This window comes from Camelina sativa, chromosome 1 (genome assembly GCF_030686135.1).
Source record: "Camelina sativa cultivar CO46 ecotype springtype chromosome 1, ASM3068613v1".
Classification (NCBI taxonomy): Eukaryota; Viridiplantae; Streptophyta; class Magnoliopsida; order Brassicales; family Brassicaceae; genus Camelina; species Camelina sativa.
The window spans coordinates 8,764,822-8,786,885 of record NC_141880.1 but is presented as its reverse complement, the minus strand read 5'-3'; the positions used below and the strand labels follow the sequence as shown (position 1 = coordinate 8,786,885).

Sequence of the window (22,064 nt, the reverse complement as noted above, 5' to 3'; positions counted from 1 at the left end):
TTTTAGGGAATAGATCCCAACAATTATCAATTTTAAAATCAATCTTCTAATCAACTCCAAAATCTACCAAACTATGGTTATTCACCAAAAATTTTCATAACATCAGCTGTTCCAAAATATGATCCATATTTTAGATCGATGATGTCATATTCATCTAAAACACCTCCTTATTCTTCTACTCCAACGAGTAATAAAACTTTGAATATTGGAGCAACAGAATTCCCCGAGTTTTTTATACAAATGGTTCTTGGTGGTATGAGCGGTGTTCATGAAGCCATTCCAGATATTGGCAAGAGCTCATGTATACTTCAGTCCGTAATCAACTGTTGCTCTGCAGTGAGTCTTGAAGCTATTAACCTGCAATTTTTCATTCGATGTACACTGGTTTAATAAATGATGTAATGGTTGTTGTGTAGAACACAAGTAACAAGATTTTGGAATGTAGTTTGTGTTACCAAAGTCTTGAAGCAATCCCAATCGTCTACAAGAGGTTGTCATGTTGTTCTTGTGGAAGTTAAGAGATTTAAGACATTGGTTTGTTTAAGCGAGAGTCGCAGAATCTCTATGATGCTATGATGTATTTGTTTCCTATGATTCATTACATCAAACAATTTCTTTTGTGTTTCGCCTCTTTCAGGTGATCCCATTGGAAGAGTGATTGCAAACTCCCCTCTACATAGTATGTTTGTTTTGGGTGGATGTACAGTAACCTCTTTTGTATTATTTAATTCTTTATCTTTTGATTATTATAATAGTAAATATTCAATTTGTGTACAAAATTTAAATATAAATATGCATTACAATATATTTAACTATTAATTTTTTTAATATAGATAAATACTTGTAATTGTTGTTATTTCAATAGGTACTTGAATAGTTGAAGTTGACATTGTGACTAACGATGCAGGAGAAGAGGTATTCAACAGTTTCTATGTCTGCTTTGATGTGCTCAAGAAAACATGAAAAGATTCTTGTAGGCCACTAATAGGTTTAGATGGAACCTTTATAAAAAGTAAAGTTAAAGGTCAGTTGCTGGTTGCTTTAGGTAGAGATTCAGATAATGCTATCTACCCAATAGCATGGGGGTGTGTACAAGTAGAAAACATAGTAAATTGGTTGTGCTTTGTGAGGAAGATTAAGGCTGATTTGGGACTAATGGATGGTGATGGTTATATCATAGTCTCTGATCGCCAAAAGGTAATAAACATTCTGATTTTGGGTTCATTGGTAATGTGTTGTATTTATTCAGTTATTAATCTCTTGCTTTTTTTTCAGGGACTTATCCAAGCTGTTGAGTTAGAGCTACCAAAAGTTGAGCATAGAATGTGTGTCCAACACATTTATGGCAACTTGAAGAGAAACCATGGGAAAGATAAAGAGATGAAGAAGTATGTCTGGGATATTGCATGGAGCTACAATAAGAAGGATTTTGAAGCAAACATGATCAAGCTTAAAAACTACAGTGAGATTGTCTGGCGTGATGTTGTAAAGTCGAAACCAAGAACTTGGTGCATGGCGTTCTACAAGCAAGAAAACTTCTGTGAAGATGTTGAGAATAACTCAGTCGAGTCATTCAACAACTCCATTTTGAAAACCAGGGACAAAGCATTTGTGCCAATACTTGAGACCATAAAGAGACTTGCGATGGTCAGGATTGCCAAGAGATCTGCCGAGTCTCATGATCACAATGGGAGATGCACGCCATATGTGTCTAAGTTCCTTGCCAAAGAATTTGAAAAAGCTTCCGAATGTCAGATAAGAAGGAGCACAAACGACAGTTACGAAGCTACACTTAGTGGAATTTCTCATCGGGTAAACTTGACTGAGAGGACTTGCACTTGTCAAAAATGTCAAATATGTGGCATTCCTTGTGAGCATGCTTATGGAGTCATTATTGATAGGAAGTTTGAGGTTGAAGACTATGTGTGTTTCTGGTTTCGGACACCTATGTGGAGGAGGAACTACACAGAAGGTCTTGTTCCACAAAGAAGACCTGCTTATTGGCCATCTACTAACCTCCCTAATGTGCATAGACCACCATCACCACCGCAGTCTGGGAGGAAGAAAGGAAAGGAGAGTAAGAAGGACAAAAAAAGGAAAAAGGACCAAATGAGTCTCCTTCGAAAAAAGCACCTAAAAAGTTGAAAAGGATAATGCATTGTGGTATGTGTGGTGAAGCTGGTCACAATTCTAGGTTTCACTCGAGGAAGAAGTCTTCTAAACAGGTTAGTGAGTGAAGTTTTCAATCTACCTTGTGTTAAATAGTATGTGAAATTGACCTTTATTTTGCTTCATCTTGTGTCTTAGACATTTGAACTTGCTCAAGGCACTCAAGTGGAACCGTCTCAAGGAGTTGTGATGTCTCAAGGATGATCTAGCAAGGATGAAGGATTAGGAAGTGTTAGATGGTCGGGTTTTTGTTTTCCCATCTGATTAGGATAATTAATGTAATGGTTTCTGTTTTAGGATGTTTAACTCGGCTTATGTATTGGTTTTGAACCATGGATGCATTTTTAGGATGTTTAATTCGGCTTATGTATTGGTTTTGAACCATTTGTGCCAATGTCTCTGTTTTTTGTTATTTTGGTATCTCCTTTCTCATTAGACAACAAAGAGGACACAACAAGAACAACATAACACTAACAACAACAACACAATACATAACAAACCCAACAACTACAAGCCAATACATAACAAAACCAACAACCACAAGCCAATCAAACTATCAGTTTGCTCAAACCAATCATGATCATACAACCTACAATTACAACAATCATTATTTTCTTCAGACTTGATTTGGTTTCCAACAGTTCTTCTTCTACCCTCTCAAAAATCTCTTTCTCTAGCTTCATTTGCATCTTCTCAAAAACAATCTTCTGGTGATCCATAGTCTCTGTTGTAATCTGGGACACTGTTTGTTCAAGTACAGCCGTTCTGACAGCCAATCTCTTAATCTCATCCAACAATGCTTTGTCAACCCACTTGAAATTGTGGTTATCATCAATGAGCTACACAACACAGAGAATTATAGTGAAATTTGTCCAAAACAATCCAAAAATCAAACACATTACCTTATGTGATGCAGCATAACCACACCGATAGTAACGGCGGTATGGATTGGCAGCGGATTTTGAAATCAAAGCCAAGATACTAGCTCCACACCAACACGTCTTCGGTACACCCACAACTCTTCTTCTCTGTTGGACATTGGATGTTGTACTCGTAGCTCCAGATGAATTGCTCATATCCAAGCTCAGTTCTTGAAAATAGAAATCTAAAGTATCGATGAAGAGAGCAAAATTAAAACTAGGGTTCTAAATTTTTTAATTTAGGGATTCTTCACACTGGGTATATATTTCGGGTTGTGAAATCGGGTCTCAATTCGGTTTACTGTATTCGGTTTTTGGTTTCGCATTGGTTTTGTGTCATAAACCGCGTAAACCAATGATAAACCACGATTTTAGCATAATGTGTGGATAGAAGTTTCGAACTGTAAATTTGGGGGGATACTGGACTGAAACTTACAAATTGGGGGGACAGAGATCGACGTTTAAAAACTGAGTGGATGTGGTGCTATATGAAAGTTTCTGGAGGGATACAAATCGTTTTTCCTTATTTTACAATAATACATTTTAATTTAATCATATGTTATATAACAAATCTTAGCATGCTATGCGTTCATAATTTACACTTAAAACTTATATCTATGAGTTTCGTTTAGTAACTATATTTTTCAGGTTTCATTATAATTTATTGGTTTATTACTTTTTCATGTTATAAAATATTTTATCTTCCATAATTTTATTATTTAATTAAATTAATTTTAATTTTTCATAATTTAGGGATAATTCGTACTAATCCCCTATAATCATATCAATCAAATTAAATATTCAACCGCTTTCTTTTACCATTCTATCTTTTTTATCTGTTATTTTTAACCGATTTCTGTTACAACCGCTGATAAGTTTTTCTCTTATAAACTTGGTCACCAATATGACCAATAGTGGGGGGAATTATGCGGTCCAGACTTCGTCTACCATAATTTTCAAAATGAGTTTGCGAGATATTAGAACCAAACCTACTCATCTTTTTTCCTCTATTGTTTAATTCTTTACTACTGACGAGTTCCACAATATGTACATACAATCGATGATTAAAAACTAATCCTTTGTGGGAAGTTTAGGATTCTCTAATGCACCTGAGTTCTTCTATATGTCAGATAAAGTGCTTGAATGTGTATCAGAGCTACCCGAGCATGCACTCAGTTCCTCCTGCAACGGAAGCATTGCAAATATTTTCAATTTCAAATAGGAAATGTTGAAATAGGTAAGATAATTTCAAATAGGAAATGTTGAAATAGGTAATATTTTCAATTTCAAATAGGAAATGTTGAAATAGGTAAGATAATTTCAAATAGGAAATCCAATCTTTTTAGCCCTAAATCTAAAATCCCGAGAAAAAAGTTGCGTTTGCAAATTTTTTTAATTCTCACACAAATAAGGTTCGATCTCAAGAGATGGCTATTACGAATGTGTTTACCACCTTTTGCGATTGGAAAGGAGTAAACTTTCAAAACTCAGCAAAAAGGATTTACAAATTACACAGACTTTAGAAAGCTGGAGAAGTTACATAACAATGAACAAAAAAAAAAAAAAAAATTAATCAGTCCTTTTCTTTTGCATCAAGATTACAACAAATTGTTTTTAACTTTTCAATCAACTCATCATCGATTCGTGGCGAAAGCAAAGTCATCGTCGTCTACTAACCGAGAAGCAAAGACGTTATTGGATGCGAAATCATTATCAAACTCTCCTCCTTCCTTTAACTTCTCTATCTTCTCCACTGCATCCATCATCTCTATCCTCCTTTCTTCATCTTCTTCGCAACAGCTCAACCCTATCTTCAAAAGGTTTAGCATCTCTGCTTTGCAGTTCTTCTTCCCAAACATTTCCTTGTCAAACACGTCACACGTTTTCTTCTCCTTAACCATGTTACTCACCCAAGTCACCAGGCTCATGTTCGCATCGTACCCTTGGCTTAGGTAATTCTCTGGAAACTTACCTGTTAAAAGCTCCAAGATCAAAACCCCGAGGCACCAAACATCTGTCTTCTTTGTTAAATGTCCTTTTATGGTATACTCTGGCGATTTATAAGCGATCATTAGATTGTGAGACTGCTCTGAGTTCATCACTGGTCTTAGCGCGTAATCTGTTAAACGAGGCTCAAATGATCCGTCCAATACAACGTTCGATGACTTGAGATGACCGTGAGGGATTGTTAGGGTTGGTAGCTCATTGAACAAGTAACCTAAACCCTTAGCCACTCCTTGTACAATCTTTTTCCTTGTTGGCCAATCCAATCCAGGTTGATCCAAAGAACGATTCGCTGAAACAGAGCATTTTTCGCTGTCAAAACTGCTGATAAAGTTCTAATTTTTATCGACAACAATAATTTTGAGTGTTACATACCGTGAAGATGGCTTGCCAAGCTACGATTTGGCATGAACTCAGCTATCAAGAGCTTCTCTTCTCTACGGTAATAGTAAGCCACAATAGGCAACAGATTTGGATGGTTCAATCTCCCTAACCGTCTCAAATGCTCATGAAACTCATCTTTTCCGACATTGTTCATATGCTTATACCTCTTCACGACCATCGTCTGTCCGCTATGTATCCCAGTTTTATAAGAAGCACCAAAGCTACCGCTCCCAAGAACTTCAGCAGAGGCTCTAAGAAGATCTTGAAGGTCAAATCTTTTAATGTCATCTTGCAGAAACAAGAGTTTGCTCTGATCCGGTACCGCTCCTCTCCTACTAGTGTAACTCGATACAGACTCCACGGCATTCTCCTTGTCCGCGAATTGATCGTAATTGTATTTCTCTGTCCTGTCCTGCCCTGCGGATGGATAAGCCGACAAACACTTGCGTCTTCTGGTATGAAGGACACAGACCACAAGCGAAATGATCATTAGTATTATCCCAATGACAATCAAAACAATTGCAGCCGTGAAGAAAGATTGGTATTTGTTCTTCTCCGTGGGAATAAAAGGTAGATTCGGAGAAGTCCCCGAGCATGAGCTTAGTGGAGGACCACACAAGTTTTTGTTCCCTGCAATTTTCAACAAAGCAAGAAAGATTATATATGTTTTTTACGTATAAGAACTTTGATATTTACCAAACATTATTTACATATATTGAACTGTTGGTTTGGTTACCTGCAAAGGATCCACGATCCATGCTGCGAAGGCTTTCGGGTATAGGTCCCTCGAGGTCATTGTTTTCGAAGCTAACCAACTTAAGGTCCTTCTGTTTAAAATCAGGTACTTGCCCTTGAAACTGATTCCCATTTAGCCTCACCTCTAAAAGCACCGGCAAAGAAGCTAAAGAAGAAGGGATCTTCCCTCGAAACGCGTTGTTTGCCAATATAACCTTCTTCAAATGATGCATACCATCAAACGCATCCGCAGGTATCTCCCCTGTAAACCGGTTGTTGGACAAGTACAATGACTTCAACGCACCAAACTTCTTGACAGATGGCATTGTACCGTTGAAATCGTTGTTCATGAAGCTTAAGGTTCGTAGATTCTTGATAGGAGATAATGGTTCAAGGTAAAGCTTCCCGGTTAACCCCATTCCTTCGAGTTGTATGCCCCAAACAGTACCGGCTAAACAAAGAACGCCGAACCAATTCGCCGAGTTTCGCTTACACGGGGCGGCAGAAGGATCCCAACTGCTAATGACCGAAGCATTTACTAAAGTGTCTTTGAATCTCAAGAGGCAATCTGCGTCTGAACCTGGCAGAGGAACAGCCTTCGCCTGTTGCTGAGACATGACCATTGTGACCGGACATAACAAAATGAAGAGGAAGGTAATGAAGGCTAGCTTTTTCGTTGAGGCGGTGTTGCTTGCAAGCCTAACCGGGTTCTCCCAAGTTAGCATTGCAGCCAACACACGCTATATAGATCGATTCTTCAGAAGAATTCTACTCTTTTTTTTTTTTTTTTGTTGATCCAAAAGAACTTTTCCTTCTCTCTCTCTCCTGTCTTGCAAACAAGAGAAAAGAAAAAACGTATGAACAGAAGAGAGGGAACAAAACCCACCAAGAATAGACAAAACCCAAGTTTGTCAATTTTGCAAGACTTGATTTTGTTTGCCTATGTGTGTTGTCTAAAGATTATTTAGATTTTTAGAGAGATCTTAGGGAGACCATTCGTTTTTTGTTTTGTTTTTAGTTATACTATCCTTGTTGTTGTTGTTGTGCTTTGTCATTTCATTTGCTTCCAATTTCTTTTCATTAAATATTGGTACTTTATATGATGATGATACTTGAGATGATGATAATCCTAAATATATATGTATTAAGATAATTCTATTACAAAATATATATATAGCTAAATTCAACTATTACTACTTTACTAGTGATATTGACGTAACGTGTGTTATGTAATTGGTTGAGAGTAGTCTTGTACAGGCGACAGCATTGGGACATATTTTCAAAGAAGTCAAAACCCCAATGGCACTGTGGTAATTAAACACTGAACCATTGGTAAATCTGTCAGGGGATATGGCGACCTTGTGGATCAAGTTAAAAAGCATGTATGTATCAGTGTTGTTGTTTTTTTCCCCAACTCATTCAGAGAACAAAAGAGAGAACTACTTACCTGTTTCTATTTTTATTCTTCTCTTCCCATTTGTTTCTTCTTCTTGTTGGATTGAATCAAAGGATCGTACAACACAGACGAGAAATTGGAATCTCTGTGAAGCAAATTCGAAGAGTTGGTGTCTGATTCGGTCCAGAAGCTTCGTAAGCGTAGTACTCTCTCTCTCTCTCTCATGCGATTTTGTCTTCAAAACTCAGTGTGTAGAATTCGTTAACGTCTACTCTCTCTCTCTCTCTCTGTCCTTGAAACTCAGTGTGTAGACGCTTTTTAGCTTTTGAATCCGTGCAAAAGGAGACCCATTGTGCCTAGGGTTTGGGACTCTTTAACTCCTATCTGAGGAAGTTTGGCTTCGATTCTTTAAAAACAATCCCTTTAGAGAGATACAAAGCTTCGTCAGGACAATGAAGGTGCTAACTTTTTGTTGTTCCTTAAAGTCTCTTCATTTTATTTCGATAATCAAGGACGTTATGGTTCTTGATCTGTCTCTTCTCTTGACTCATGGGTTTTTGTGGTTATGTTGGAGCATTTCTGCAGCAAAAGATGCGTATCAAATTGTCGCTGAACAGTGACAAATGCAGGAAGAAAGCAATGCAAGCAGCTGTAGTTGCAAATGGTAAGTGTCTAACAGATTCAAAGTTTTAAACCGAGAATGGTTGGTTTTCTAATGGTTAAAAAGTTGAAACTTTTATACAATTGTATCTTGGAATCGCAGGTGTAACCTCAGTGGCTGTGGAAGGGGAATTTCAGGATGAGCTTGTGGTGATTGGAGAAGATGTTGATGCAGCCTATTTGGTAATTGAGTTGAGGAAGAAAGCATGTTTCGCAACTTTAGAGACTCTTGAAGAAGTAAAGCCGGAGAAGAAGCCACAAGTTGATGGAAAGTCCGTTACACAATTGCTGCATCGCTCAATGTCCTGTGGTTCACAACGAGCAGCCTAGGCCTGAGATTTATAAAATTGTGTACGACTCTTACGGTCCAACCACTGGATGCAGAATCATATAAAAGAAGACTGAAGATGAAGATTCCAAATCCATTCAAAATTTGATATCTTTTAGACTTTTATTAGTACATGTGTATACAAACGTATCAAAAACAAAATTGCAAATCAAACAACAACATTTGAGTCCTTCTTTCCAAGTCAGATTATAAACATCCATCAAAACAGATGGAAAGCTGGATCAGAGACGATCTGGATCCCGGACAAGATGTTCGAGTGTGACCCTTCTAATTGACCGTACCATTAGTTCATGGGAAGCTCTGATTCTAGCAAGTCTGCTCTGCATACTCTGAAACACAGGATGGCTTATTGCCTCATGCACTCTAGCATAATGCTCTTGGTCTTCAGAGAAATTAATAAGTGCCTCAGCTGCGTTATCCCTGAGCTCTTCCGACTCATCAGCCAACCATTCAATCAGAATTGGTATCATACCGGAATCAGAAAAGGCCTCACGGTCATTCTCATTATAACTCAACTGAGAGATAGCTCCAGAAATCCTCTCTCTAAACTCAAGGGATCCATCTCTCAAAAGCTCGATCAGCAAAGGAATAGCGCCAGACTCTCTAATAACAGATACAGAATGCCTATAACCCGCAAGATCCCATAGCACATCAGAAGCCGCCAACTTGGCTTCGTTATCACCTTCTCTCAAGATCCTCACAAGTTGTTCCGCTATCAAAACAGCATTACCCTCAGCTACAGCTAATATACAGAACACATCCTCTGCAATATCTTTCCCCAATGGATCTTGTCCTGAGAGAAGCTCAACGTACAAAGGAATGGAACCAGCTTCAGTAACAGGCCTAATGTACTCGGTCTGAGCAGATATGATCCCTAAGGCATTACCAGCTAAAAGCTTTGCCTTATTATCCCCATCTCGATATAGATCCACAAGTGCTGTAATCACTCCTGCTTCAACCAACATTCGCCTAGCTCGTCTAGTAACACCTATCAATCCGATTGCATGACAAGATCTCTCTCTGGACGCCAAGTTCCCAACTTTAGCAGCTTCAACAAGAAACTTAAGCCCTCCTGAATGAACAAGAACACGTCTGCTCTCACGTATCGTTGTCAAAGCACTAAGGATCTCTAACAAATACCATCTACTCCCATCATCTTCCCAATTATTCAACTCACGAATCACAATCTCTAAACCACCTAACCTAGCCAAACCAACTCGAATCGAAGATCCAAAAGTAACTAAACTCCACAAACACTTCACCCAAATCCCCCGGAACACATCACCATTATTATTAGTATTCGCCTCAAGTAACAACCCTAGCAAGCTAGCAATCGCACCACACCTCCCCATCGTAACCGCAAACCCGCCATCTTCACCGCCGTGACAGGCGATACGTTTTAAGCAATGCGCGGCGGCAGCTTGAACGGAACGATTGGGATCATCGGAGACACGAAGAAGACCGGCGAGGATCGGAATTGCACGGAGTATATAACTCTCGGGTACTCGAGTCGCTAAATCTGATAACTTTATAATAGATCTTACTCGAATTGAAGCCGAACCAGATGAAATCGAATCCTCGAATCGATTAAACTCTGTTTCCCAATCTGGGTTTTGAAAACCTCTGCTTTCGCTTTCCGTTTCTGAAGAAGAACCCATTTCTGGAGATTACGAGAAACCTAAGAATATCAAGAGAGCATGATAATGGAGAGATTGAGATTCACATCTACAAGCAAGAACAGAGCAAAAGATTGAAATCTGCCACGTCAGTGTTTGACACTACTACTGCATACGAAGAAGACGACTTACTTCGGTTACCCGGATTAAGCAAAAACTAAACCAAGTTAAATTTGAATGGATTACATGAACTAAAATTGGATTTTTTTGGTTTACTCGGTTTATTAGGTTACAATAAATAAAGGAGTTTTAAGACACACGTCAGTTTTGTCTGTTGACAACGTAATCAGCAAGAAACAGCAACGGAGCTGCCTTGTCTGAATCAAACGTTTTAAGATGTTCCCGAGCTTCTCTGTTCAACTTGTCAGCATATACTCCCGACTTCTCCACTCCCATCAACTTGGGATACGTTAGCTTTTCCGAGATCAAATCTTTACGGGCTGTTTTACCGAGCTCTTCCGAGGACTTGGTCACATCATCCACCACCTGAAACATCAACCCAACGCATCTCGCGTAACTTCTAAGACTTTCTATTTCTTCATCTGACCCACCTCCCACTATACCTCCCATAACAGCTGCCGCTTCAAGCAACGCCGCCGTTTTATGAATATGTATAAACTCAAGATGCTCTAAACCCACTTCATTATTATCAAAGTTCATTCCTTCTCCAGCCAAATCCGCCGCTTGACCCGCAACTAGCCCTTCCGTTCCCACGGCTTTCGATATCTCTAGAACGGCACGGAGAACTCTCGGTGGAGGAACGTCCAATGAGGTGGATTCCACGATGTGCTTGATGGCCAAAGCTATGAGCCCATCAACTGCCAAGATGGCTATATTTTCGCCAAAGACTTTATGATTTGTGGGTTTTCCGCGTCGGAGGCTGTCGTCGTCCATACAAGGTAGATCGTCTTGAATGAGTGACGACGCATGGATCATCTCAATCGCACATGCGGCAGGCATTGCGGTTGACTCTTTCCCACCCACAAGGTTGCATGCAGCCAGACAAAGCATTGGCCGTATTCGTTTCCCGCCCAAGAGAAGCGTGTACCTCATGGCCTCACGGATCTTCAGTACTGGCGTCTGGCATACTGGAACAGCCTCGTCGAGTGCCTTATTGACAAGCTTAGATTTGCGGATCATATAAGACAAGAACTCTGATTCATAGCTTTCAGCAGTCATGGTGTGGCTGGGCGGATCAAGGTGGCGGGTCTGGCGGGCATTGAAACGCGGCCTTAGAAATCTCCAAAACAAGAACTGAAGAGAGATGAAGATGGAGATGAAAGTGTAAACAAGAGCTTCTTGATTTTCCATCTTTGGCTTTGGTTTGTTCGTTTTTAATCGCATTGTTGATACTTGATACCATATTTATAGTGGACGAGTTTACTAAATTAGTCAATAAATCACAGTTGTTGATTTTTGAAGCAATTGAATTACGTAACACACAATGAAAAACAGCTTACTCTCGTTGTAAGTTGAAATATTATCATGTGGATCGTATATGGATTCATAGCGCCGGGGCACGTTGGGAGCGTTTACAAAAACTGTTGGCTTGCACGCTAACCTTATTATAAAGGAAAAACAAAATTGTCATTAACTACTCTCATGTTTCATTCGTAATATTAAATTCGGGTTTTACTGTGTGCTTCCAACTCAAAACCAATTAGCAATAAGTGGAGAGGTCCTAACCCCCCTCCTCAGGCTCAGGCATGACTATCTGAAACGTGAGCATATGTGGGAACAACATCCATGGAGTGGCCCAAGAAACAACCTGCTCTGATACCATATAAATTCGGGCTTTACCGTGGGCTTTCAACTCAAAACTAATTGGCAATGAGTTGAGAGACCATAACCCTTTATATATTACTTAAATCCCTTATACCTTTCCGACGTCGGATATTTTACAAGTATGCAAATGCATATAATTACCGTTGCATTTACTACTTAACATGTGAGCTAGCTTTAATAAAAAAAATACTAATTTTCTCTCTGTTTCTTAAACATTAATACATCATATATACAGAAATTGCGAAAGCAATTAGTGTATGCAAAACGCAAAAGAAAAATATTTTTAATTCCGTTTGATATTTACGTTTTAATAGAATAATTGAGGAAAACAATAAAGGAGTATAATTCAAACATGAATTTAAGTAAAAAATTAAGCCAATCATAATCCATTAATTGTTAGTGTTACTACTAAAGTACTAATCAATAGTTGACAAAAAAATAAATAATAAAGTACTAATCAATATAGAATTAGTTTGTAATAAGTTGTTCCCTCAAGATCTCTCGTTAACAATCTCCGAAACTGGAAAGTTCATTGACAAAAAAAGTAGCATCAACAACTCAATCAAGAATAAGAAAAATCTTTAATTTGTATTATTTATCTCTTTATTTTTAGTTTATATATAGTTTCAACTAGTTAATTAGCATGTGCATATAGAACTTTCAGAATTATTGTATGCGAAATATATAGTACAAATTGATGGACACCCCAATTTATCCTGCTTTAGTGATTGCATCCAAAGGGACAAGTGAAGACCGTTAACAATTAAGTAGAATGAGGCCTAAGTTTGTATATGGGTCTCGTGTGTTTTATTGCTTTCTTTTTACGTATCCAAATTTTGAATTCTTGTTATCAAACTTTTCATTGGACACAAATTTTTGTTGTTAAGCTTTTGATGAGCAATAGTGTCAGTTTTGTCTGTTGAGAATGTAATCAGCGAGAGACAACAAAGGAGCCACCTTGTCTAAATTAAACCCTTGAAGATGTTCCCGAGCTTCTCTGTTCAATCTCTCTGCATATTCCCTCGATTTCTCCACTCCCATCAGTCTCGGATACGTTAGCTTTCCGACGATCAAATCTTTACCTGCAGTCTTCCCCAACTCCTCCGATGACTTCGTCACATCAAGCACATCATCCACCACCTGAAACATCAAACCAATGCATCTTGCGTAACTCCTAAGCTTCTCTATTTCTTCATCCGACCCACCTCCCATTATAGCTCCCGTGACAGCTGCCGCTTCAAGCAACGCAGCCGTTTTATGAATATGTGTAAACTCAAGATGCTCTAATCCCACTTCGTTATTATCAAAGCTCATACCTTCTCCAGCCAAATCCGCCGCTTGACCTGCAACAAGCCCCTCCGTCCCCACTGCTTTCACCATCTCCTGAACGCTCCTGAGAACCCTCTCTGAAGGAACGTCCGATAAAGTTGATGTGGCGGCCTTTTGAACAGCCAAAGCTATGAGCGCATCAGAAGCTAATATGGCTATACCTTCTCCAAAGACTATATGGTTAGTGGGTTTCCCACGGCGGAGGCTGTCGTCGTCCATGCAAGGGAGGTCGTCTAGAATGAGAGACGACGCGTGGAGCATCTCAACCCCACACGCAGCGGCCATTGCGGTTGACTCATGTCCGCCCACGAGCTCGCATGCAGCTAAGCAAAGCATTGGTCTTACACGTTTGCCATCCGAGAGAAGCGTATACCTCATAGCCTCATGGATCTTGAGAACTGGCTGGCGGAGAGGAACGGCCTCTTCTAGTGCTTTATTGACGGACTTGGCTTTATTGGACATATAAGACATGAACTCAAACTTATAGCTCTTGCGGGAAGTCAGACGGCCGCCGCGGATGTTAAGGTGGCGGTTCAGCCTCAACGTAGACGTAACTTCAGTGTAACGTGGCCGGAATCTCCAGAACAAGAGTTGGAGAGAGAGGAAGAAGGAGATGAGAGCGTAAACAAGAGCTTCAAGAGTATCCATATTGGCTATATTGGTTTGATTTTTAGAAAAAAACTTGGAATACTGATACCATATTTATATGGTGAATGAGTTTGGGGTTTAATTAATAAATTAATCGTACGCGTATGTATTGATTTCCTTAGGGTTAAATGTTACAACGCGAGACCATATATATATATATGCTTATCTGTCGTTTTAAGTTGTAATTAATATGAGTTCATCTATAATAGCGTCGAGTCACCTTCGGAAAGCTGGCTGCTTGCACGATAACATGTGTTCTACATACACTTTTGGTCAAATCTCAAACATCATAATTGCACTATTATAATCACAATGAGAAAAATAATCAAAATTATCATTTATTACTCCCATGTGACTGACTGAAATTGAGAACTAATCTAAACAAATGCATTACTACTTAACATACTTAACATGTGATCGTTATGTATGAAAACATTATATTTCTTTCTTTCGAACCAAAGATTATCAACAAACATAATTAAGAATACAATTGCACTCAAACGAGGCACTAAAAAAAGTACTAATAAGTAATAACAAACCCATTTCATTGCCAACCGAGCAAAAAGTGAATATGTTAATATGTTATATATATATCAGCGTCGAGTCACGTTGGGGAGCCCTTAAGAAAGCTGGCTGCTTGCACGATAACGTTTTGTTCTATATATATTTCTTCTTTCGTATTAAACATTATTTATCTTCTTACGTATTTAAACGTCATCTACAAATAAAAAATAATTGCATTCAAACGTGTTATTTAATGATCCTTTCTTTGGTCTCCAAAACAATGATGCTATGGTTCTAATGACGACATGATTTTATTTACAAAATAACCGTCTAAAACCGCGAGGCTTCTTGTATATGACTTGTTTGTGCTCCGTTAATGATGTACTAACAACCTTAGGTGTAGGAGGCACCGTGTCTTTTGTGGGCTGTGTCTCAGTTCCATTTGCAGGAGGAGCCTCAAGTTTCTTGGGAGGTGGGTTTAAGTTTGCATCTTTATACTCGACACCATATTCCATTGCCGACAGTTCAATCCCTGTCTTCACGAGCATCTTCATGAGCACTCCAATTTCAATGTTCCCACATAAGTATGCCATCGGATATCCCATAGCTGGTTGTGCGTCTAAGGTAAATGATACACCTGAAACCAAACCCACATGAATCAAAACTAAACAAAAACCTAAAACATTTTTGTCCAAAAATTGATGATCTAGCTAGAGAAAAATACTGAACCTTGGATGGTCTTCAAAGCTCCTATGATTTTCTTATACCAACTTATTTCTAATGTGTTTAGCTCGAAGCAACATCTCTACAGAAGCCAAAAACACACAATGTTAAATTCAAAACCATTGATAAGTACGGGAAGTAGTGAAAAAGGAAAGAAGTTGTGAGAAATATAAACAAACCATGAAGTGGGAATTTGGTCTCCGGGTTCCTTGTGGATTCTCTTCATATCCATAATCAATTCGGAAAAGCTCAACGTACCTTCTCGCTACATACAATTTCTTAATGAATACTATAGGATCAACTTCTCCCCGTAGATATACCAACCAGTTTGACACATCGAGCTTTAAACCTTTAAATGTTTCAGAGGATGACAACACAGTTTTAATTAGTCTTGGGTAATTGACAAGAAAATCTTCAAGACTCAAAGTTCTTTAATTACCTCCAATGCCCTGGTAGATTTTATTTAACATCTTTTCGTAACCTTTGAGTCCAATATTCACACCAAAAACACATGTCTGTTCATAAAGTTACGCTGGAAATATTAGAGGAGAATCAAGAAAAGTATAGATTATTTATTGGAAAAAGATGTAGTAAAACAGAGAATAACTTACCAATGGAGTAGCCTGCATCGTTCTGAGTTTCTTCTAGAGCTGTGTAATTCTTAGATGATAATTGGAACAACTTAGATTAGATGAGCTTGATTAGCTTCTATGCTTCTAGTTTCCTCTTTTATGTGTCCGTATATTTTTGTTTCCATAATGTAGAGATTTATTGCCTTTTAGCTTTTAGCTTAGCAATCGTATATAAAATCATAACTAGAAATATTCCATATACACAAAAACTTTCCAATTTCTTTACCACTACGGCACTCATATATCATAGAATGTGAGTTTTCTTTTTTTTGGTGAGCCAAGCGGATTTTATTTTAACAAAAAGTAAGCCACCGTCGATTTGGCAAAAGAGGATTCTCATCAATCAAAGTCTTATTATATCTCATAAGATTTTCTCATAAGATTCATAAAATCAAGATGAACAAATAAAAAAATGAATTACCAAGTCTGCACGCCACAACCAAGATTATTCAAATCAAATACAGTGGAACAAATAATTCAACGGGGAAAAAGCCAAAACCAAAATGCCTTGTGGAAAAAGGACATCAGAATATTATTATTAGCACCAAGGGGAAAAATAAGCAGAACAAAGGTGTGTGTGTATATACCAATCAGATCCAAGAAGGGTCTTCAAGTTATGCGCTGTGGTATATGTTTCTACATTCCTTCTTCCTCGATAGCTGAGTTCTTCTGATTTAGTGGCTGCAATGCAGATTCTGGTAGCGTGTTTTGCTTTAGATTCTTTTTGATTGTTGCCACTTCCAACTTGTGTCTCCTCTTCAACTTTTCCATTTTCTTCTTTAGCTTCTCGTTTTCTTCTTCTGCTTCATTGAGCTTTTCCTGCAACCAAATATGTTCATAGTGGGAGGCCAAAACTCAGAAAACAATAATGTCACACTCACAAACCATGATTTTCATCAATTAGAATATGACAACTTTGTTTTGTTACCTCAGCAGCTGATGCTGATTGTTCGGCTTCTCTGAGTCTAACAAGAACTTCTCCAGCAGTATGAACAGCTTCAGCAGTATTCCTTAGTTGAATCTTAAGGCTTACGTTTTCTCTCTTCAACAAATCCCTTTCTCGTTCTCTTTCTACTCTAAGAGCTGAGAGCTCAGTAGCAAGTGACTTAGCGAAACGAGAACCGCAACCCTTTTTTCCAGCCTTTGCTACTGCCTTCTTCAACTCTGTTATCCATTCCACTGTTGCTTTATGCTTTGATCCTAATTCGTTGTACTTCTCTTGTAGCTCTGTGTAGTGTTCAACAAACCTGGCATGACCTAGAACAGATCTTCGAAGTGCATCCTCTAACTCCTCAGAAGATAGTTTCTCTTGTTTAAGCTGTGCTTCAGCTTTCTCTGCACGCGTACGTTGAGTTTCAATCTCAACTCTGAGTTCATCGGTCAATGATATCCACTCGCTTTCCATTTCTGTGCACTTGAGTCTTTCTTCTTCTATATCTTTTTCAGAAGTCTTGTTACGGAGTTGAAATGAACGAGCCAACAGAGATGACCTCAGTTCGTCAGTGGACATGGTTACAGGCGTCTGCAACTTGGCTTTCAGATCTTCAATTTCTTTGAGTAATGCCTCCTTCTCGCCAATATCAAAGTCTGTCTTTTTGGAGTCGTCATCCCGGATTTGTTTTACGTCATATTTTTCAGTTATGACTTCTGCTTGGCCACTCTCAACAACATCAGTACAGCTGAGATACTGCAGAACCATTTAATTGGGATATATGTTACAATTTCTCATATTTTTCCACTATAGATATGGTCAGAGTAAGCTGAAGTAAGTACCAACCTGGTTTTCATTTGCAGAAGGAAGTCGTTCTCCTTTACTTGCTCCCACAAGTTCTTCTGTTTCATCCTCAGTTTGAAGCTTGTGTTGCTCTACCTGAAGAAGATATAATTTAGTAACCAGACTGCTAAACCATATGTGTGATTCAAGTTTTCAATAGACATAAGACACAAAAGTTGGGTTACCAGGCGCGTTAGCTGTTCAATCTTGGCTGCTTGCTCTATGCACAACTTTTCAAGCTTTTGCTGCTTCTCAATAACCCCTTCCACATGATTTCCATCCTGATTCACAATGAATCCAACAATGTTAGCTTCAGGATAACTGTCATTTTAATTAAAAACTATAAAACATACTTTCTCTGCTATATCACTTGATATACTTACTCCCTCAACTACACTTGATAACTTGGAGCTGCAAAGTCTGCAGGAAGAACAGAATGGCGACAGAGGTAGTCGATCATCTGTTAAAGGTTTATCATCTTGTAGTATCTCTGTGGAAGGTTGCATGGTCAAGTTATCAGAAGACAAAGAAACTGAGCATCGGTTTAATGCAGGGTTTTGCGGATTGTCAATAATATCCAAGCCTCTCCGCAGACTTGCAGCTAGAGACTCTGTAGAACCTGCGAATATCGTGCTTCCACGTAAAGATGATCTGATATGTTGGCTCTCTGCAAAACAGGTGGACTTTATGCTCTGCGCCAGGCTATTCTGATTCCTGAGACATGATGAAGAGAGAGCTATGCTCTTCCTTAAAGAGTCTCTGATTTTAGGTGACTCTGACAGGATTGGTTCTTGCAAGATTAAGGATTGACGCCAGGGAATGACTGATATGCTGTTTTCCAATGCAAATTCCTTTGTCCTTGATTTATTTACTGCATCTGCACTGTCTTCTTCATGTTCTTTCAAAGATTCACCAAAATATTTATCTTCAGCTTCTGAACAAATCACATCATCGTCCATATCATCGTCCATAAGCTCTGATTCGTCGAATGCTGTTACAAACGAAGAGCTGACTGACTCTCTGCTGACAGGGAGCTTCTTTAGTTTCTGGTTGAATGAACCACGCAAGGACTTGATCTGCTGATGCAGTTCCTTTACATCATCTTCATCAACCGTTATCTCTTCCTCGTCATTATCAATTTTTGGCAGCATCAAAGAGCGGTTAAGACTGACTCTTAGTTGATTCAAGCTTTCACGTGGACTCTTAGCTCCAAAATAATCGTTTTTACTCCCAACAGAATGACAAATATCGGCTTTGGCTCTTGTCAGTTCTTCCTGCAAAAATGGTTGTAAATGATATTTGAATGACATCCAACTTTGAAAACCGAAAGATAAAAAAGGGAATGGTGTTGGTGGAAGAGGGTATTACCTTTAGCAGACGAATCTGGTCACTCAAATCATTCACATCTTCTTCCGAGATCTCATTAATCATTGGCTTGTTTCCCATGGCTTTAGCCCGCTCACCAAATCTAAGGGTGCTCATTGTTCTTTTTGTGTCTCTGTGTTACACAAACGAGCTCTATTAGTACATCTAGTGTGCATCCTGTCATTAAGATGCTTAAGTGTTTTGAGCTTTATTCTTTCAGCATATTTAGCATTAATTTGAATGTTAACAAGATCATTGTATTGACTGAATCTTAATACTTGGTACCATCAGGCTATTATGCTTATATTTAACTAATTAGTAATAGCAAGGTGAAGAAAAATACTTGTCGCTCGGAAAAATGTTGCACAGGATAGTGAGTTTTGAATTTCCACCAAGAGATTCTTGCAATAAATGCGTCAAGCATGAGGTTTTATGAAGACTGCGATCGGATATTCCAGGGTGAACGTTTCTCGCCAGAGCGTTTACAACATGGCTGCACCAATAGTTAAGAATGAAAATTTTAATAGAACACTAATGAAGTTGTTGATCTTATGTTCCCTATTCTGGATGCTAACACAGGGAGTTCATAAAGTTATACCCGAGCTCAGACAGAGACTTCTTCAAGAACTTTTCTTCCTCCACACAATGCTTAGTAGCGTCACGTACGTTTGTTCCCACTCCAGCAAGATCAACAAGGTTGATCCTGCTTGTTCTGGTAGTATTGAAACATCTTGATGAGGCTCCCTGTGCGCAGATAGTATTTGATCATTCGCTCATCAGATTGGAATAGGCAAAGATAGTCAAAATATGAGTATACCTTATTCCAAGACTCGACAATGAAAGAAAATATGACGTGTGATCGAGAACTTTGAAAACTTGTGCTAGTTGCTCCAACTTTTCTGCTTGAAAGTCCCTGTAAAGTGCACACCGGAACATGGGATATAGAGTTGGAATCAGTGGAGAAATGATTACTTCATCAACAGAAGCAAATAGCGGTTTCCAAGATATAGTGAAACGCTATACATAATATATTCATAACTTAGAATACTTAATAGATGAAGCTGGCATGATACCTTCATCAGTATTTGAGCAACATCCTCGTAGCTATCTACATATTCCTCGGTCAACTTCTCGACATGAATACCATTCTTTGTATCATCCTTTATCTGCCGTATGAGACAATAAATAATCAGAAAATTTACGCTCAACAAAGATTAACACTGGGAAGAAAACTGTATACTAGTGAAGCTAGCCTTAAGGTTTCTCTGGGTTTGATCAATCAAATCACTGATTTGTCCATTGTATATCTGCATGAAAAGATTGAGGAATCTAAGTCAGGAAATTCAAAAGAAAGAATCCTTCATATGGGTTTGGAAAATACCTCAAGAAAGGAACAACGGCACTGAAAGTTCACTTCTTTTCCTGCGGACTTCATCTTCTCCTGCATAATTGGCAAAAGGATGACGCTCATTAATGAACCAACCAATCCTAGCTCTCATAATCAAACAAAACCTTATAGCAAATAGTAAGAAAGCATAACTTACTCTCTGAATTTCAGAAAACAGCATCTGAAAGACTCGAGGTGCGAGTCCTTGCTCGCCTTTAGGAGATGGATCCTCAAGCATTGAACCTGCAGGACCCCACATTGTATAGGTCTTCCCACTTCCATTCTAAAAGGATCCAACAAAAGAATAATATATTTTCAACTTCGTATAGTGATCAATTGGTTTCAGTAGCACTAAAAAAAAACCAAAATCATTTCAATACCTGTCCATATGATAACACACTAGTGTTGTAACCTGATAATGCATCCCGAACCAAAGGAACACCTACTTGTTGAAATACATCATCCTGGCATCATCAACAAGTATAATAAACAAGTTACACACAAACACAATACAAGAAAACATAGCTGCTGATTTTGTGTATGTGAGAGAGAAAGAGAGTGGAACCTGATTTAGAATAGAGTCGAGAACAGAATCAAATGTAAACTGGCGATCCTGAACAGAATAGGAATCATTGGAAACTTTTTTAACTTTCCAGCAATACTCCTTTGTAGGTTTAATCCTCACCACAACCTTTTGATATACAACAAAATTGAGTTAGAACCCCCAATTTTTTATAAGGAAAGAAAAGCAAAAAGGCTCTTAAAAATCCGAGCAAAAGGATTCTCCAAAAATAGAAAGAACCAACCTTTACATGTGGATTCAAGGCTTCTTCTTCTTCTTCTTCCACTTCATTCCGAAGTTTCACAGCCGACACTCCCTTTCTCTGATATTAGTATTCAGATCTCCACCAAACCCATTAGGGGAAACAATAGAAAAGAATCACACAATTCGATCGAATGAGAAAGGATCTTTCACTTACCCGAGACGATGAAACTTCACCTCGGCGATTGAGTGATTTAGAGACGGATCGATTTCGCGGAGTGTGGATGTTTGGGTCGTGAGGAGGGAAGTTTTCGATGTCGGATCTAGGGTTTGAGTTCGGTTTCAAATGGGCTGATACGGATTTGGGAAGGAAACTCCATTTAGAAGAAGTGGGTAAGGCTCCTCCGGTGAAGCGATTGTCTGCCATTGACACAGCTTGCGAGATCCAGCGATCGTGAGATAAACAGAATGGGAGAGAGAGAGAGAGAGACGACTGAATGATTCAAAATTTGAAGGAGAGGGAAATGAAAAAAAGAGAGTAAATGATAATTAAAGATTCAAACTTTGATATTAATCTATTCATTCTCGGATCTACTTTACTCGACCGTTGTAGGAGGATTCTTCTTTTTCTCTTCTTTTCTTATCATTTTTTTTTTTTAAAAAAAAAGAGAGAAAAACAAATGATTGGTTATTAGGTGAGAGATAATAGTTGTTGCAGTTACAAAGATTTTGAATGGCCGCGACATTAATTTCTATAAAATTTCATGTATTCATTCATTCATGCTTTTGTTAATATGTGATATATCCAAAGTACAATACGAGTGTTACATTAGCCAAGTGACTGACTAGCTAGCCAGCTAC

At 38.6% G+C, this 22,064-nt stretch overlaps 6 protein-coding genes and 3 pseudogenes across 7 annotated transcripts; 2 read left to right on the top strand and 7 right to left on the bottom strand.

Moving 5' to 3' along the window:
• The first annotated feature begins 141 nt into the window (after positions 1 to 141).
• On the top strand, positions 142 to 2,373 carry LOC147949684 (uncharacterized; annotated as a pseudogene).
• A 344-nt stretch (positions 2,374 to 2,717) lies between these two features.
• Positions 2,718 to 3,245, bottom strand: LOC109133496 (uncharacterized protein At4g04775-like). Its single transcript, XM_019246882.2, has 2 exons — positions 3,072 to 3,245; positions 2,718 to 3,008 (listed from the first exon to the last, which is right to left on the bottom strand). Exons 1-2 carry the CDS (start codon positions 3,243 to 3,245, stop codon positions 2,718 to 2,720), a joined length of 465 nt encoding a protein of 154 aa, XP_019102427.2.
• Positions 3,246 to 4,523: 1,278 nt separating this feature from the next.
• LOC104746426 (pollen receptor-like kinase 4) lies at positions 4,524 to 7,150 on the bottom strand. The gene is made up of 3 exons (XM_087455128.1): positions 6,214 to 7,150; positions 5,469 to 6,107; positions 4,524 to 5,385 (listed from the first exon to the last, which is right to left on the bottom strand). The coding sequence occupies exons 1-3, from the start codon at positions 6,935 to 6,937 to the stop codon at positions 4,724 to 4,726; spliced, it is 2,025 nt and encodes a 674-aa protein (XP_087311254.1). The 5' UTR covers positions 6,938 to 7,150; the 3' UTR covers positions 4,524 to 4,723.
• Positions 7,151 to 7,624: 474 nt separating this feature from the next.
• On the top strand, positions 7,625 to 9,678 carry LOC104785133 (heavy metal-associated isoprenylated plant protein 47-like; annotated as a pseudogene). The gene is made up of 4 exons (XR_015560054.1): positions 7,625 to 7,808; positions 7,913 to 8,066; positions 8,194 to 8,272; positions 8,372 to 9,678. The product of XR_015560054.1 is annotated as a heavy metal-associated isoprenylated plant protein 47-like (transcript).
• On the bottom strand, positions 8,671 to 10,275 carry LOC104785143 (uncharacterized). Its single transcript, XM_010510294.3, has one exon. The coding sequence runs from the start codon at positions 10,273 to 10,275 to the stop codon at positions 8,839 to 8,841; it is 1,437 nt and encodes a 478-aa protein (XP_010508596.1). The 3' UTR covers positions 8,671 to 8,838.
• Positions 10,276 to 10,417: 142 nt separating this feature from the next.
• Positions 10,418 to 11,611, bottom strand: LOC104785125 (geranylgeranyl pyrophosphate synthase 10, mitochondrial pseudogene; annotated as a pseudogene).
• Positions 11,612 to 12,892: 1,281 nt separating this feature from the next.
• Positions 12,893 to 14,059, bottom strand: LOC104785116 (geranylgeranyl pyrophosphate synthase 10, mitochondrial-like). Its single transcript, XM_019241152.2, has 2 exons — positions 13,395 to 14,059; positions 12,893 to 13,307 (listed from the first exon to the last, which is right to left on the bottom strand). Exons 1-2 carry the CDS (start codon positions 14,053 to 14,055, stop codon positions 12,985 to 12,987), a joined length of 984 nt encoding a protein of 327 aa, XP_019096697.1. The 5' UTR covers positions 14,056 to 14,059; the 3' UTR covers positions 12,893 to 12,984.
• A 776-nt stretch (positions 14,060 to 14,835) lies between these two features.
• LOC104705803 (uncharacterized) lies at positions 14,836 to 15,911 on the bottom strand. Its single transcript, XM_087510020.1, has 5 exons — positions 15,894 to 15,911; positions 15,722 to 15,797; positions 15,462 to 15,631; positions 15,289 to 15,364; positions 14,836 to 15,196 (listed from the first exon to the last, which is right to left on the bottom strand). The coding sequence occupies exons 1-5, from the start codon at positions 15,909 to 15,911 to the stop codon at positions 14,871 to 14,873; spliced, it is 666 nt and encodes a 221-aa protein (XP_087366146.1). The 3' UTR covers positions 14,836 to 14,870.
• A 336-nt stretch (positions 15,912 to 16,247) lies between these two features.
• LOC104785105 (kinesin-like protein KIN-12F) lies at positions 16,248 to 21,950 on the bottom strand. The gene is made up of 17 exons (XM_010510251.3): positions 21,421 to 21,950; positions 21,247 to 21,324; positions 21,006 to 21,131; positions 20,821 to 20,904; positions 20,598 to 20,723; positions 20,435 to 20,494; positions 20,307 to 20,360; positions 20,127 to 20,219; positions 19,871 to 19,966; positions 19,652 to 19,797; positions 19,397 to 19,546; positions 19,057 to 19,186; positions 18,072 to 18,962; positions 17,874 to 17,969; positions 17,692 to 17,784; positions 16,843 to 17,601; positions 16,248 to 16,733 (listed from the first exon to the last, which is right to left on the bottom strand). Exons 1-17 carry the CDS (start codon positions 21,628 to 21,630, stop codon positions 16,551 to 16,553), a joined length of 3,375 nt encoding a protein of 1,124 aa, XP_010508553.2. The 5' UTR covers positions 21,631 to 21,950; the 3' UTR covers positions 16,248 to 16,550.
• Positions 21,951 to 22,064: the final 114 nt, after the last annotated feature.